Genomic DNA, 17,603 nt, shown 5'->3' with positions numbered 1-17,603 from the left:
CTCTCCCAGGGAACAGCCAATGAGAGTTGGAATCCATTAAGGCATTAATGAGGGGAGAAAAGGTTTTGGAGTTGTTGAAGGGTAGCAGTAGATATTAGCTGGCTGTTGACACCTGTTAATTTATATTGTAACTATCCATGAGGATACAAGTGAGAGGTTATAAGTGCACCTTCCTCTTTCTCTGTAGCTAGCTTCATTTTTTAGGTGCCATTTTGGTGATAACTTCTTATACTTTAACCTTTCTGGTTTTACCTCAGGAGCAGCAAATCTTTTTGCCACACCTATTCACTTTCTTTTAAATGCTCTGGGGTATTTACTGAAGCTTCTCCTTACTTTTCCCCCATAAACTTTTACCTCAAGAAAGCAATCTCTTCTTATTAAATCACTCATTTTTCTTAATTCCCTCTGTAACCTTCTCTACAGAACTTTCTTAAAATCACCCTTAATTGTTCCCTCAGAAGGACTTCGTTCACACACTGAAATTCTTCCCACGCACACACAGCAACAGGTGTTCTCTACCTTACTGAGGTTTTTACCTCAAGAACAACTTTGCTTTGGGGTTTCTTTCCCACCACTGCCATCACTTTATGCAATCCCCTTACATATTGCCACTCACCTTAAACCTCCCTTTAAAGGTTTTGAGCTTCACATGCAGTTAAGCACTGTCACAAACAACACACCATCTGTCTAACCTCTATTTATCAGGTAGCGGACCCAAATAGAGGTGTGCACAGGGGGAAAAAATGGTAATATTACTAGCATGCATTTCGGTTAGTGTATGATACTTTTGTTTCAGTACTCCTTGGCAGCCCTGTAAATGGAGGGCACCATGGTCCTGCTCAGCATAGAGTGAGCAGGAGGTGTGTACCAAGGACAGACAAACTGGAGCAGCCCTCAGAAACCAAAGTCATCTACTACAAAGAAAGGCTGCCCACCTACAGTGATCATCTCTGCAATCTTCCAAATGATGAGCCTAGATACCCTCTGGATCCCCCCTTTTGGCACACTAGTGCCATGTTCACCAAACATCTCCAGCAGAGATGCTTGGTGTCCTTTCCCTCCAGGAAACTGGAGGGGGGAGAGTACCAGAGGGGGTTGTGGGACAACCCCTCTGCTAGCTTGCTTGCGGCTGTGTAGTGATAGTCTCTCTCTCTCCCCCTGGTGGTGCTTTCTCATGTGGTTTGAGGCTGGTCATCAAAAGATAATTCACATCCCTCCTTCAACTGATCCAGACCCTACAGTGCTTGCCACTGTGAATATGGGGGAGCCTACATCTTCTGGAAATGGTCCCAGACACTGGAGGACAGGGGAAGTCCATGCTGCCCTCCAGCTGCAAGCACCTCAGAAGGCGCCTCCTGTGAGGTGCTCGGGCCACACACCATGTTTAAGCTTGGCAGAAGAAGATGGCTGAGGGTGAAGGGGTAGAGATTAGAGATGGGCACGAACAGCAATACAAACAAAAAAAAAGCCACAAACAGCCCAATCTGCTGTTTGTGAACAGGCTGTTCATGAGGCCCCATTCTAAACGAACAGGTAGTCGGTGCAAGCCTCATTCGTTGCTGTTTGTTGCTGTTTGTCAAGCCAGACAGTATGGCACCTGCAATCAATTCCATTGGCAACTTAGGCAGGGATTGTCTGAACTCTGTCTGAACTCCTGCTGTTGCCCTGGAACCCCCAATCTAAGCCCATTTTGGCTTGATAGGCAGGTCTTCCTTTCAAGTGTGGAGCTCCAAATTTGTTACAGCAAGGGAGCAAAGACCAGGGGGGAGGGGGGCTCCCAGCTCTGGCTCAGTTTGCAGACAGTGGAGAGACAGTTGCTGTTGGCATTTTGATAGAGAGAGTGCATTGGAGCTTGAATTTTCTTTATGTGTGGTGGGATAGGGATCTACCCCTTCAAGTTCCAGGGCTGCTGTCAGGCTCTGGGCCAAGCTATTATTTATTATTGATACCTTTCCTGCTGCCTGCTCAGGTAAGGTTTCTGGGAGTGGTTGTAGGGATCTACCCCTTCAAGTTCCAGGGCTGCTGCCAAGCTCTGGGGCCAAGCTATTATTTATTATTGGTACCTTTCCTTGTGCCTGCTCAGGTCAGGTTTCTGGGAGTGGTGCAGTAAGGATCTTGACTTGGATGATGGCTAGAGGAGAGCCTGCTTGCCCCCATGAACAGCCAACCACAAACATGTTCATGAACAGGGCCATGTTCATGGTTGTTTGTGAGTCCGTGTTCGTGAATGGCAACGAACAACAAACATCATGTTCGGGTTTTTTTCTGTTTGTGCCCATCTCTAATAGAGATGTGGGGGAGTCACCACTTCCACAAACATTTCCTCTTCTTCCACCATTCAATCCTCCTGCCTTGCTCTGAAAGGCCTGCTGCTGACCTCAGAGGAAACTTGGGAAGGCTCACCAATGGTGGGCCCCTCTGCCAGTTCTTCCAACATCCTCCGGATCTCTGGGGTGAGCACAAAGGACAGAAAACTCACATCTCCCAGGAGTACCCCAAAAGACTCCTCATGCTGCTCCTCTTCCTGCTGCTGAGTCTCAACAGCTGGAGGAAGGGAAGCCTCAGTGCCAGCTCCTGCCTCAGACACCTGTGGTGGGGGTGATGCTTCTGCAGCTGCCTCAGGAAAGAGAGCCTTGCAAACCATCTTACACCTTGCCTTTCCCCCAGGGCCCCTCTCTGGTCCCCTCTCACTCATTTTTCTGTCCCCTGTAGCCTACACTCACTAGTAACCAAACTTATTAAACAATTAAATTACCAACCCACTCAAAGCACCTAGCCAAAAATGAGAGTTTCTTTTAAAACCTACCTACTTATTCTTAAAGCTGGCTTTGTTGGCCTAAACATGGAGATGGACACATCTTTGTGGGTCTAAACCTGAAGATCTCTTTTTAAACGGCCCTATTTAGGTATGTGGCACCGCAGTAACAAGCAGCTGAATTCCTCTTCAGAAATCAAACTACCTCTGAACCCCAATCTACAGGTAAGCCTATGATTTAAAAAAAAAAACCTTACTTCTAATGTGCTTGGCTTGGCTATAAGGCAGCCAGTAGTGGGCAGAGAAAGCCTAGTTAAATGGGCAGCCTATTTATCTACAGAATTGACTAGAAACTGAACTCTTCTTAATTTCTATACAATCCTATTAAAAAGAGGGGGGGAACCTCAGTTTGGTCCCTAAAGACTAAGTTTTGCTTTATAAGGCCTACAACTAGCCTATCTTAAAAAAGGAGAGCTCCTGCATGGATTGGCCACTCACTCTCTCCTCCCTTCCTCCTTCCCCCTCACTACCCTCTCCCATCTGCTAAGAAAAGGTGGGAAACAGTGTTTCTTTGTTCCTTAGCAAAGAAACACCGCAGCGGGTATTAGCAAAGTTTACCAAATTAAGCCAAATTAATTCAGTAAACTTGAGTTCAGGAATACCGAATATGAGTTCGGGAATACCGAATTTTACTTAATTGGGTAAAATTCGATATTTTAAAAGGAATACTGAACCCAAGTTGCATATCCCTAGACCCAAATCTACACTGAGTCTTCTCTCTCCTCTTTCCAGCTGGCTGCCTGTCTGATAGAGCCAATTTAACTGAATGCTGGCAGCATATTCACTACCCCACACCCAGCTACTGCACAGGGCTACTGGGGAAAGGGAGTTCAGTGTTTACTTCCTCTAAATGTTGCCACCATTCAGTTAAATTGGTTGTGACCACAATTCTTGATGGTTGTGTATTTCAGCCAACAACTTGCAGCCAGCCGCAGTTAAACAGAAACAAGACTATGGTTGTTGTGGGTTTTCCGGGCTGTATTGCCGTGGTCTTGGCATTGTAGTTCCTGACGTTTCGCCAGCAGCTGTGGCTGGCATCTTCAGAGGTGTAGCACCAAAAGACAGAGATCTCTCAGTGTCACAGTGTGGAAAAGATGTAGGTCATTTGTATCTACTCAGGAGGGGTGGGGTTGAGCTGAGTCATCCTGTAAGAGTTTCCCAGGGTGTGGAATGCTAATGGCGGGAGGCTTCACTGTGTCCTGAGGAGGTTCTTTTGCATATGGATTGGTACTTGATGTGCTAATCTTCTCTGCAGGGCTATTGTCGGGGATAGAATGTTTTGTTAGCCTGGTGTTTATCAGAACTGGAAACCATGCTCTGTTCATTCTTAAGGTTTCTTCTTTCCTGTTGAAGTTTTGCTTATGCTTGTGAATTTCAATGGCTTCCCTGTGCAGTCTGACAAAGTAGTTGGAAGTGTTGTCCAGTATTTTGGTGTCCTGGAATAAGATACTGTGCCCTGTTTGCGTTAGGCTATGTTCAGCCACTGCTGATTTTTCAGATTGTCCAAGTCTGCAGTGTCTTTCATGTTCTTTTATTCTTGTCTAGATGCTACGCTTTGTGGTCCCGATGTAAACTTGTCCACAGCTGCAGGGTATACGGTATACTCCTGCAGAGGTGAGGGGGTCTCTACTGTCTTTTGCTGATCGTAGCATCTGTTACGTAATGAAAACATTAATGGATCGTGCAAGACGGATATGTGACTTTCTCAATGAGGAAATTAATCATCTAAACCACGCACTTCAGGCAAATGGCTACTCCAGAAATGAAATCCGAAGAGCAATCAAACCCAGGATGAATCAAACAACCAAGGAAAAGCAGTCTCCTACAGGAAAAGTGTTTTTGCCATATATCAAAGGAATTACTGATCAGATGGGAAAGCTTATGAAAAAGCATAACCTTCAAGCAGTATTCAGACCCACCCAAAAAATACAACAGAAGAGAAGATTAGCACATCAAGTACCAATCCATATGCAAAAGAACCTCCTCAGGACACAGTGAAGCCTCCCGCCATTAGCATTCCACACCCTGGGAAACTCTTACAGGATGACTCAGCTCAACCCCACCCCTCCTGAGTAGATACAAATGACCTACATCTTTTCCACACTGTGACACTGAGAGATCTCTGTCTTTTGGTGCTACACCTCTGAAGATGCCAGCCACAGCTGCTGGCGAAACGTCAGGAACTACAATGCCAAGACCACGGCAATACAGCCCGGAAAACCCACAACAACCATCGTTCTCCGGCCGTGAAAGCCTTCGACAATACAGAAACAAGACTAATTTTTATTTACAATATGTTTAACGCAGGAGTGAATTATTCAAAACACACACACACATATATATATATTGTAGTTAAGAGGCACACTTGTAACCCCACACTCATATACCAGTGGTTATAATATAAATTAACAGGTGTCAACAGCCAACTAATATCTTCTGCTACCCTTCAGCAGCTCCAAAACCTTTTCCCTAACAACAACAACAACTGCCTTAATAGATTCTAACTGTCACTAGCCCCAGCATTCCACCAGCTCTCACTGGCTGTTTCCCAGAAGAGGCAGAGCTGGAACCAATCCTGTCTTTCACAGGCCCCCTGCATACACTGAGTGGTATGGTAGAATCCTAAAGCATTCAGTACTGCATGTAAATATTCCAGCTTCTTAAGAGGTTGTGGCCTCATGAACTGTAGCAGCCCCATCCTTTTCCCCACTCCAACCGAATAGAGTGGAGTACACTGAGCAAAAGCCTAAGAATACTGTGTTCAGACAGAAAGAAGCCCTACATATCTTCTCAAAAAGTCTTGAATTCCAATTCTATAAACTGAATGAATGAGTTTGGGAATCTGACTTATTGACAACTACCCAGTCTGTATACACATGATAGATGGAAAGACTCCTTTGCCACTGTTCAAATGTTTTCTAACATGGTTCATAATATAAAGCTTGATGTTTCATTTAGACACTCTCTCCAAGCTGGTTTTTATTTTAAAGCTACATTAGGAAACTGGGTTTTGAAATCTGAAGTGTGTGCTGAATATGCCTGGTTCATGCTTCCACTAGTGGTGGAACTTTTGGTTGATTACAAGAGCTTTATCTTGTCTATGTCAAGCATGAATGCAACTAAAAGGATAGTAAAAAAAACAAGTCAACCAAAGATAGTAACTGAAAATACTTACAACTCTTTACAAAGAGTTAAACCATCTATATTTATAAAAAATGTTAAGTACATATTCAAGATTAAATATATATCTAGCAGCCTAGATGGCAGATCTTTGAATGCCAGCAGACCAGAGAGGGGTTTTTTTCTTTAAAAAAATCAATGTTTGTTTAGAAAAAATATAGTTGTGGCAGTCATATCTTCGTCTCACTATGTGGTGCAACACTATCAGCACAGTCTCAAAACATTTTCCAATTCTGACATTATCCCGAGTTCTCCAACAAACAGGCCATAATTGTTTTCAATTCTCTGATTTTAAATTATTCATACAAATACCTCATCAACTACCATCTGGATGAATGAAATCAACAAGATCCTTTCCCACAAAAGAATCAACATGGGGAGGGGGTAAGATGTAGTTTGTTTTCCTTCACCTGTTAGAACATACAGTGTTTCCATTTCATTTCACAGGTGAAATCGTCATAAAATGGGGCTTTCTATTGCCAGATTTCTGTGCCTATCGTTATATTTTCCCTCAAGCCCCCTAGACTTTGGCTGAGTATGAATGCTGAGAAGACACACGGTCATAGGAAATGAGAAAAAGAGAGATACATATTCCTTTTAATCACTATGAAACCATCAGATTCTTATCTATATTACCCGTATGGTGCTTCCACAGAGGCCAAAGTCTAAATACCCTCTTGTACTTCACACATAGTTTTTCCTGCCAAAATAATCCAAATGTTATGTCCAAATATAGCAAGGCTACACTACGTAGCAAAACATAGCTATGATTTCTGTTATATATGACAGCAATGGTGTGGCAGCATGGTTTCTTCGGCTTTTTATCCTACAGCACTGCTGTACTCTGCCAATACCTGGAGCCATGTAGGTGAGGACATATCCATCTGATCGCCCTCCCCTGTCCTGGCTCAGCAACTATTCTGTAGGAAATTGGCCCTGCATAGAGCCTTTGCACATGTAAGGTCTCAATCCCTGACACCTGCAATTAAAAGGACCAGGTAGAAGGTACCATGAAAGACTTGAGATGCTGGAAAACCACAGCTGACCTTAATAGACCCATGCTCCCAGTACACATGACCCCTCAGCACGTTAACTGAATGCACAGAGTGGGAGGATAGGCAAAAACATACTGGTCTCACCCCCTGCCACCCTATCAGCTTGTGAGCACAATGCCTACATGCAGCAGCAGTGTCCCCATGTACACTCCCTCCCCGTGATCAGGGACACTGCTTTCCGACCATTGCTGATCATGTAAGGGAGCAAAGGTATTGTGCGTAGGCACCATGCCCACAAGCTGGCAATCATATGGAGGCTGGGCCAGCGTGGTTGTGCTGGCTCCTCCTCTCCACACAGCCAACACATGGAGGTTTGGTGTGTACATGGCTAGCTGAAGGCATCATCACGTGTTTATGTGGTGCTAGGCCTGTAAATGTTACAGCAGCACTTACTATGCTACAGCTGCAACACTATAAACAACAGGCACCTATGAATCTTCTTAATCTAGAGAAGACATTTTAATTGTAGATTCAGCAATCTCCTGTGCCACCATGGACACTTTCTGACATTGTAAAACAGAAGCTAATTCTGATATATTGGTCTGTGAAACTGCTTGGTTAACTAGTTCTTAAAATTTGATTAATTTTTTTAAAGGCTATAGTTAGTAGAAGTCTTTACTCTCATAAAACAGAAATCTACACAATCAAATGTCAGGTGGGACTGTTCACTGGGATCTATTGTTTAGGCATTCCCAATGGAATTTTCTTTCTTTTTTTTTTTTTTGAAAAATTTTTATTGGGTTAGAATCCATTATTTCCACATTTACATTCAATTTTCCCCAATTTTTTCATCTCTAACCCCCTCCCTTTCCCCCCCCCTTTTTGTTGACTTCCAACAGCTTTCCAACCCTTTGTCCCCTTTCCCTTACTTTTATTAGCTTCCTCTATCTAAAACAAATATATATTCTCCATTATTCTAAGCAGTACATCCTTAACTATTTTTAACATTATATGCCCAAACTGTAAGCCTTTGTTTCTATCTTAGATAAACAATTTATCCCAATTTTTCAATTTCAGGTATTTCTATATATCATAAACCATATAGATCATACATTCGTTTATATCAAACAATTTGACTTATTCTCTATATATATTACTCATTCTATCTTTTTATAATAGTTCTATATATCTCTCCTCACGTAGTCAATCAATTTGACCCATCTATATCTTCAGACATTCAGTTTGGTACAAAACTTGTCAGAAAAAAAAGAAAATATTGTTAGTTAATCGCTCCTTATATTTAGTCCTTATAATTAATTATTTTCTCTATGTTCTGTTTGTTAACCTATATATATCTATATATATGTCAATCTATTAATCTGACTGCTTATTAATTCACATTTATCTCTTCTCCCCCCGGTAAAGTCTCCCCCCTCTACTTCAATACTTCAGTAGTTCTCAAACTGCCACAGTTTTCCTCCCAGGAATTTTCTTTTTAATGTTTGAAATTCCTCTCAATTTCAAAAGGATATGAAGAATTACAAGTCAAATGTTTCCTAGGGTGTGCAGCTCTTTTGATCCTGGTCTTTGTACTACAGCTTGTTTAATTATTTGTTTACTTGATTGCTTATGTATTTGCCTTTCTCATTGAAACTCAAGGCAGATTACAGAAAAAAGCAATGCAATGAAGGCCAGTATAAATATACTGAGCAAAGCACTAAAATGAGGACCATGAAATAAAAACAATGTAATTCTTCCAATATACAATGCAATAACATAATAACAGGCATAGAGATTGCAATCCTTTTCTCTTTATAAAAATGTACTCCTGAACAATGACATATTACATATTCTGTGGAATAATCCGTTTTTCTGACGTCGTTAGGCAGCCCAGAATATTAGCATAATTCACTTTCAAAATGAAAGGTATCTGAATGCCATTTCAAGCAACCAAGTCCTTTCCCACATGGGTTATCTGCCTCAGGTTCAGTGCTGTTAGGAACTGAGTTTTTTTCTGTCTCCCTATAGCTTTGTAGTGCATCCATGCACCTTCTAGGGTTTTCCCAACTTCTCTCCAATCTTTCCAAAACCTGCTTTGCTGCAATGTTTCAGGAATGATCACAACAAAGCCTGAATAGCTTCGGTGGGAAAGCTCGGATTTTCTTGGGCCCACCCACATGGCAGCCATTTTCATTGCCCTTATCCCTACAGCTGCCATTTTCTTTCACTGTCACTTGGATGCTTTTTTGTTTTTCAGTAACTGAATACAGCATTATAATAATATGAGTACCCAGTTCTCTGTACTCCCTGTTTTCATTCTTTTAAAGTCTTTAGCCTCTTTCATTGTGGAGGTAGAAAGGAAAAGGTATATCTCTGCAACAAACATAATATTCAATAGCTGTTTTTTTACAAAAATGAAAAAGCTCTTGACATGCAATGGAGATGATAGCTGCTAAGGGCTGAGGCAGGGAAACTACACGGAAACCTACCATGTGGAAGCCCCATCATCACTGCACTATATTGGCAGCCATAGAAGCGATCGGGAAACCACACAGTAGCCTATCCCAGTGTGGGAAACACCTGAAATTCGGACAGTATTCCAGAAGTACATAAAAGTTTTGCATATAAAGAAACACATAAATCAAGGTTAAGCCACCTGTCACAGTCATCTGAAATTACTGAAAAGGGGCTTGGAATAAATCAAAAATCAACAATAATTGTCTTAAGACAGCAACTAAAATGTTAATAATCTAAAAAAATGTATTAAAATAAATTAAATAACTTACCTTTTTGGCACCCTGATTTAAAAATGTTTGTGCAAAAGCTTCCAGTAAGCAGTTCAGTAGACCAGCCCCTTTAATGGAGACACTTCCTTTCTGAATAAACTCTGTCCTATAAAACAGAAGTGCAATTAAATGTTCCTTTTCTCTCCAGAAATGGATACCAATGGTTCTGAAAAGCAACTCCATACTAAAAACAGCATATATATCACATTCTAGCAGAAAAATATTCTTATACATTATCTGCTATCCAATTAAAGTAATATTATTCAAATGAGTTTTAGTTGATCAATTAATTGCTTAAATCTTCATAGATTTGCATATGAGAAAAACTGTAAAGAAGAAAATTGTATTTTATTGATCATGCATACATATTGCAGCTGGAGCATCTCAGAATCCTCAAAGCAAGAGGACATGTTTCTTTTATTTATTTACTTCATTTATACCCCACCTTCCTCCCAAATGGGGACCCAAACAGATTGCATCATTCTCCTCTCCTCCATTTTATCTTCACAACAATCCTGTGAGTTAGGTTAGGCTAAAGGAGTGTGACTGGCCCAAGGTCTCCCAGCAACCTTCCTTGACAGAACTGGGATTCAAACCTGGGTATCCCACACCTTTGTCCAGCACACTAAACAATACATTACACTGGCTCTCCGGCTTTTTAAACAGTTCTAGGGATCTGCAGTTTTAATAAGGTATTAGATTTTTTTAAATTAAAAAATATGCTCCTCATTTAAATTAGAATATTTTTGATCATCCTAAATAGTTACACTCTTCTAAACCTATACACATTGACACCCTAGTTATATCTGATTCAACAGCTAATATTATTGATTATGAGCTAGAATGAAGTCTATGTATCTACTTGCATAAATACACAGAAATGTATATAATGGTAAGATCTCATGCTCTTGTATTAATGTGTGCTCCAGCATCAATTTTGGTAGATACCAAAAGTCTGTAAAATATTTATTTGTTGAAAGGTTTTTAGCCCAACATCCCAATAATGCTCTGAAGAACACATAATCCATAAATATTTTCTTCCTGTTGTGGTTTCATGACTGGTTTTTAGGCTTCCCCCATTTTTAGATAAAAATTACCTGAAAAAAACCTGATGTAATTTCTAGGAAGTTTTTTTTAATCCCACTCTTATTGGAGTGTGGATTATTCTTGCATCAGAAATGCTATTCATTGGGAAGATAATTAAAAGTACAGTACTTCTCTCAAAGCCTTCCCCTCCCACAAACACACAAAAATGAAGAGAAAAACACAGGCAGAGATTCACATCGTAAGAAAACCTATGACTGTGCTAATACAGTTTACACTCTTCTAAATTAGTCAGTGAGGTCATGTAGTAGTATTTAGGAGTGTGCTATCCAGCTTTCCTGCTCTGGCTAAAAAGCCAGATTTATGCAGCTCTGGCAAAATCTGGCTTTGCCAGTTCACGAGAGAATCCTGGATCAGATCCAAGAAGCTGTATCAACATAGATTAATCCAGGTTAATTCGGTTAATCCAGCAAACACATCTTCAGCCTATTGACTGGCTGCTTCCCAGGCTTCCTAAGTCTTCCTGGTCTTTCTCCCAAGATAGGAGGGGGAGTGGCAGGAGGGAATGAGGATGGGGGGTGAATGGCCAATCCATGCAAGAGCTCCCCTCATCTGGCCAATGGGGATCTCTTGGATAGAGAAAGCCTTTTTCAAACTGGCTGGAAGGAGTTTAAAAAAGCAGGTTTGGCTCTGAGCGGACTCCATTTTCTGGTGATCTGGTCTCCTGGAGACTGTCAAGAGAGACTTTGATTAGTGCTGCTGTTGCTTGCTGTCTGGCCTGCTTTCCTCTCTGTCCAGACCAGTGGATTTGCTACCTGTTGTCTGCTGTGCCTTGAGGAGACCTGCGCTGCTTGCTTCAACTTCTACTTGATTTAAAAGTAGTGTAAGACTCATTTTTTCCTGTCTTTGGGGGAAAGGGGAGTGGCTTGGCATTTGGGAAAGATAGGGTAATCTATTACCATTTAAAAATTGCTCTTGCTGTTGGTGGGGGGAATGTTTTGGCCTTTCCTAAATTGTTTGTTTGCGGTTAGTTGCTGTTTGTTTGCAATTAGTTGCTGTTCATTTATTTGCTGACTGTTCTTCTGGGGGGCTCTTTTTCATGTTGTTGTTGCTTGCAAGCTGCTTTAAAGGCAGGAGTTCTGTGGGGACTATGCCTTTGGCCAGTGGCTAACTTGCCCCTGTTTGTTTTTTCCTGAGAGCCAGCTTGGGAATTTTCCCACAGTGGGAACCCATGGAGAGTTGCTGGGTTCAGGGGGCACTTGGGTTCTGGGGGAGTTCCCTTGCTTCAGTTTGGTTCCAGTGGGATTTCTCTTGGTTCAGCTTGCATTGGGACTGTGCCTTTTGCCAGGGGCTATCTCACCCTTTTGTGTTTTTGCCTAAGAGCCAATTGGATTTTTTCCCACCATAGGAAACAATGGAGAGTGGCTAGGGGCACCTTGTTCAGGGACCCATAGAATTGGACTCTGGGGTCCAATCTTCCTGAAATTTGGGCGGTTTTTAGTGGGCAGGAAAGAGTAGGTTCCCTGCAAATTTGGTGGAATTTTCTTGGGAAATACCCCCTCCAAAACCCCTGGATATATTTCCCCATAGGGAATAATGGCCAAATACATTCAGGATTCTCTAATCTTGCCAAACCAGATTAGAAAATCTTATCCAGATTTCAAGAATAGTCATTTTTTTTGTATCCCTGAAACCCAGATCCAGACCAATAATTTTGTTGGTACACACCTGTAGTAGTATTGTTGGCTCTGACAATGTTAATTAATCATTAGTTATTGGGATTTTCCATCTATTCCTCTCCAATAGGAAGCGAACACTTTCAAAACTGACAATATGAAACATCTGTTTGGCAAGGAGGAAATAAAGAAAATATAATCCCAAATTGCCGAAATGTCCATATAAAAGACCATAATAACCAAATCATTACACTCACAATTGGGACAATACTCATTGTTTAATTTCATGTACGTTAAACCTTGTGCAGAAAAAAAAATGAGAACAACAGTGCGCTCCTAAGCAGAGTTATAACTATTGAAGTCAGTGGTTTTAGAGGAGTGTAATTCTACTGAGGATTACATTGAAAATTACTATATTTTAAACTGGACTAGGTTTTAAATGGCAAGGGCTGATTTCCCACTCACATTTTAAATCGCCATTAGTGAACATTCACCACAATCTCAATGGCATCAGTTTTGTGCCCACATGTTTTACACTGTTAACAGATTCGATTCGAAGTCCAGCATTTGATTTTACACTTCTTATCAGGCACTATTTCAGTAGCGGGTTTTGTGGGCTCTGAAATCCACATCACATCTTTTTTCCCCTTAATCCTCTCCCTTCAAAATGCCAGTCCTCCATTTGTCCAACGTGCCCACATGACAACGGTATGGGTGTGTAGTGGCTGTAATGTTGCATTGCATTAAAAAAATTAAAACCTGGGAAGTGACGGCGGGGTGGGGGGGCACAACAGTGGGATACTTTTATTTGATATATACACACAGGCCCTAAGAAACAAGGAAAAGGAGGGCGGGGATTAATTTACCAATTTATGATGACCATTTACAACATTGATTAGTAAAAACAAATGGGAAAGCAGTCAGGGTGCTTTGATAGGTTTGAATACATTAGAACAAATTGTTGAAATCACCTAAAGCAAATGGCGAAACTAGGATTGGAAAAGCAAAGATTTCAAATGGTATACATACATTTAAAAGGAAAATCAAGCTCCAGCTTGGGGCTTGCCCCCCACACACACACACACCAAGAGCCTCCAAATGACACTTCACCGTGAGAGTTTACAGGCAGAGCGGTGCTCACCTTCCACCCTGCACACCAAGCGCCTCCAGCCCACCCGGTTAGGCACCAAATGGGGGTGCACTGCATGAGTTGGCAGGCATGGCTGCACCCGGCTTTCCCCTCTTTCCCTCTCCCACACCACCGCACAACAGGCACCTTCAGCCTGCCCAGTGAGGCACCAAATGGCGCTTCACCGTGCGAGTTTGCAAGCACAGTGGTACCCGCCTGCCCCCCACACACACACACCATGTGTCAGGTTCAGAATGCTCTCATGTATGTTCTTGCCTAACCGACTCCATCTTTAATCCTTTCAGTGTTTAAGTGCTTTCTTCACAGGTGCCAAGGTTCCCAGGCAGCTATCTCACAGAGACAGATTGTTTTGGCTACCGCTGTTCCACCAAGAACCGGCCTTGAGAGACTTTCGCTTTCCTAGCTTCAAAGGGACTGTTTTGAGAACTATGGGGGGAGGTTGGGCCTGCTGGGATCTGTTACTTTGTACCTCATGCTTTGCCTGTCATTGGTAACAATGCATATGTACCATCCTGAATATTGCATTCAGGCCAGTGGACTATAATGAACTAATTCTTCAGTAAAAACCTTTTGGAAACAATGGACTGTTGTCTGATTGCAGAAGGTAGTCTGGAGTAAGGACATTATCTAGCCACAGCTCTGACACCATGCGCCTCCAGCACGCCCATTGAGGCACCGAACAGCGCTTCACCATGCAAGTTTGCTGGCGCAGCAGTGCCTGTCTGCCCCAATCCAGGTTCTGGATCACACATAGCCAAGTGTTGCAGTCTAGCATTTCCAATCACAATGCAAGAGTTCCTGGGAGTGCATTGCAGAAAGTGCATTCTGCTTTCTTATGTTCCTAAAAATACTGACAATCTAAGCTCAGGTTGCTTAGATAGATGGACTATCCAGGCTAGGGCCAACAGTGGCTGTGTTCACATGTAGAAATTGAGGTTCTTCAGCTCAGAGTCCCTGAGGTCAGTGGCTTGAGCTAGAAATTGGAGAAGCAACAGTCTGAAGTGTGGGAAGCTGCTCTGCTGACTAGAGAGGGATGCAAGCTAGGCTCCTTTTATTCATACAGGTCTTGACCATATAGTAAGGATTGATGTTGCACATTCCTTTTCCCTTCTGAACTGAAATGTGCTCCAAGTTCTGATTAACTCATTAAGCCAAGAGCTATCCCTGTTCCTGGGGATCTAGCCCCAATAAGGGGAATATTAATGATCCGACATCATAGAATTGTAGTGAAAATTCTAATCTCAAGAACATAAACCTCTTTACATTCAAAAAGTGCTATTCAAATAACTGATAACAACCCATGTATGCAAAGAACCAAAGGACTTTTCTGTTCCTCTGAAAAAGGGAGCAACCAAAGAGTCTTGGGTTATTTAATCTGATCATATAATCATGACAAAAAGCCCCTTGTTGCTCTTTTTCTTTTTCACAGCCTCTGAAAGACAGAAAAATCTCACAGAACATATTGATCTCAGATTGATTCTCACAGTACACAGCTGGGTGATGCAACATCATTACAACAACACAGTCATGTGGAGAAGTCTATTAGTGAGATACATCTACTAAATTATTGACCACTTAAAAAGTATAGCAAATTTGGTCTAATTGTTTTTGTGATTGGAGTTTAATTAAAGCATCTTTAGTATAAAAGTCTTGATGAAATTTTGGTTCAGATAGTGGTCTCTAACCATGGACTTGTTTCAAAACTGCATTTAAAATTGTACCAAGTGAAAAAGCACTCGATGTTCAGTACGTATGCCCAGCATACCCTCTGCTCTTTTGTCTGCCATGAAGTTCTGATCATCTCTCCATTTACCTTCTTATCAGAGAGTCAATGCACATGTTATGAAGTCCAAACTGCAGCCTTATGTGCCTGATTAACAGAACCATCTGGGGAGAAGGTCTTGCAGAAGATGCAGCAGAAATCCCTGCTCAAGAACTTTGCTTCCCCAAATCCTCTTCTCCTGTGCTCATGCAATACGTGCAACATATGGGGTTTGAAGAAAAGCTACTCTCAGCTGAAACAACAGGTGTTTTCATATAAGTGGGATGAAGAAAGAAACCAACTTTACACACAGTCACTGGGGAAATACATTTCTCAACCCAGTACAGTATTTCTGAAGACACACTCAGGGCTGTGCAAACTTGATGACTGAAAAAAGAAACTTACAGTGCAGTCCTATGGAGAGTTACTCCAGTCTAAGTCCATTGACTTCAATGGGTTTAGACTGGAGTAACTCACCATAGGACTGTACTGTTTCTGCTGCATTTATGACTTCGGTATTTTAGGCAGTTTTGTATAGTTTCTCTTGCATAATTTGTTCTCCATTTTAGCTATCATTTCTGCTAGGTGACAGAAGACGTTGCAACTCTACTTCCTGGAAATTTAGGAAATCCTCTAGATTTCACTTGACTCTGCGCACACGCACACACATCTTCAAGACTTACAAAGAAAAGGAGCTTTCTTTTTCAAAAAAATGGGAAGCTAAATTCTATTCACAATACCACAATCTTTACTTTCTTTTATGCTTCTTCAGAACACAGGTTATAAACAGCTCCTGTTCATAGCAGTTGATCAATGAGTTTGGAATGCATGCTGGGTGCCATGCTTTCAGAAATCACAAAATCTGGAAGCAAATCCCAGTTACCTGTGAGAAATGCAGGGTTATAAATGTTAAATAAACAGAAATCGTCAGTTTAACAACTGTTCCCTGCTTTTAAAAAAGCATAGTAGAAATGTCTTTTTACACCAGTTTGGAGTAATGACTAGGATTAGAATGGGGAACAAGTTCCAACCCCCAGCAGCAATGAAACTCAATGAGTGACCCTGGAGACTGTCATTGTCTCTCAGCCGAATTATCTTTACAGTGTTGTGGTGAGGCTTAGACAGAGGAGGGGAGAACCTACTTTGGGTTCCTTGGAGGGAAGATTTGGGCATGATACACAGAATGGAGCTTTAGCAACCTGCATTTTGGGCTTGGAATTTGAGGCCTTTCTAAACCAAATTACTTCAGTGGGAATAGAAGACCTAGGAACTCATTTCCCCATGAACAAAGAGCAAAGGTCATAGCCTATGATCTCCTCACGTTTCCACTTGTAAAAACTGGAACAGAGAGAGTTTTTAGTAGCATCAACAGTACCAATAGCCCAAGTCTTTCCCATCTGATTACCGCCTAGCCCCAAAAGCCACACTGTTCATTCCACCCACATTGAGTCTGGTATTCAGATCTCTACCACTTACATGATATCTCATCACAGGAAAGGGGTTTTTCATAGTGTTTCTGGGAGGGGTGTCTAAACGGGAACAGCAAACATTTGTAAATTCATCAACCACTGTCAAGCTATATCCAAAGTTTATCATTAATATTGTGCCTGGTCACCACTGGCAACCATTAAGTTTCTCCAAGGGTATCCAGAACCCATGAGCCAGTTTGGTGTAGTGGTTAAGAGTGCGGGACTCTAATCTGGAGAACCTGGTTTGATTCCCCACTCCTCCATTTGAAGCCAGCTGGGTGACCTTGGGCTAGTCACAGTTCTCTGGAGCTCTCTCAGCCCCACCCACCTCACAGGGTGTTTTGTTGTGGGGATAATAATAGTATACTTTGTAAACCGCTCTGAGTGGGTGTTAAGTCATCCTGAAGGGCAGTATATGAATCAAATGTTGTGATGATGATGATGATTTCCTCAGCAAGAGTCTAGCATTTAAAAATCCAGAGATATAAATTCTTTTTTTAAAACAAATCATTTTTTTTTAAATTCATGTGTATATTGGCTGGCCAGCTACCTTATTTCTTCTATTTTTGTAAAAACTATGAATTTATTTGCAACACTGCCTTATCCATTTTTGTCTTTAGATTTTCTTTGTATTTCTTCTTCAATGCCTGTGCGTTGCCCTTTCACATAAGCAAACAGATAGTAAGTGAATTGATGCAAAACAGAAATACCTCAGAGCAAATCTGA

At 41.7% G+C, this 17,603-nt stretch overlaps 1 protein-coding gene across 2 annotated transcripts in view; it reads right to left on the bottom strand.

Annotated features, from left to right (window-relative positions):
- Nucleotides 1-17,603, bottom strand: part of PRELID2 (PRELI domain containing 2) — a 55,109-nt gene that overhangs the window by 10,236 nt on the left and 27,270 nt on the right. For both annotated transcript variants that reach the window (XM_054977670.1, XM_054977671.1), the window contains exon 5: nt 9,777-9,882. In XM_054977670.1, coding sequence (XP_054833645.1) covers nt 9,777-9,882 — 106 coding nt within the window. The remainder of the gene's footprint in view (nt 1-9,776; nt 9,883-17,603) is intronic.

This window comes from Eublepharis macularius, chromosome 4, assembly GCF_028583425.1.
Source record: "Eublepharis macularius isolate TG4126 chromosome 4, MPM_Emac_v1.0, whole genome shotgun sequence".
In the NCBI taxonomy this organism is placed as follows: domain Eukaryota; kingdom Metazoa; phylum Chordata; class Lepidosauria; order Squamata; family Eublepharidae; genus Eublepharis; species Eublepharis macularius.
The sequence above is the reverse complement of the archived record's forward strand: the minus strand, read 5'-3'. Positions and strand labels throughout refer to the sequence as shown.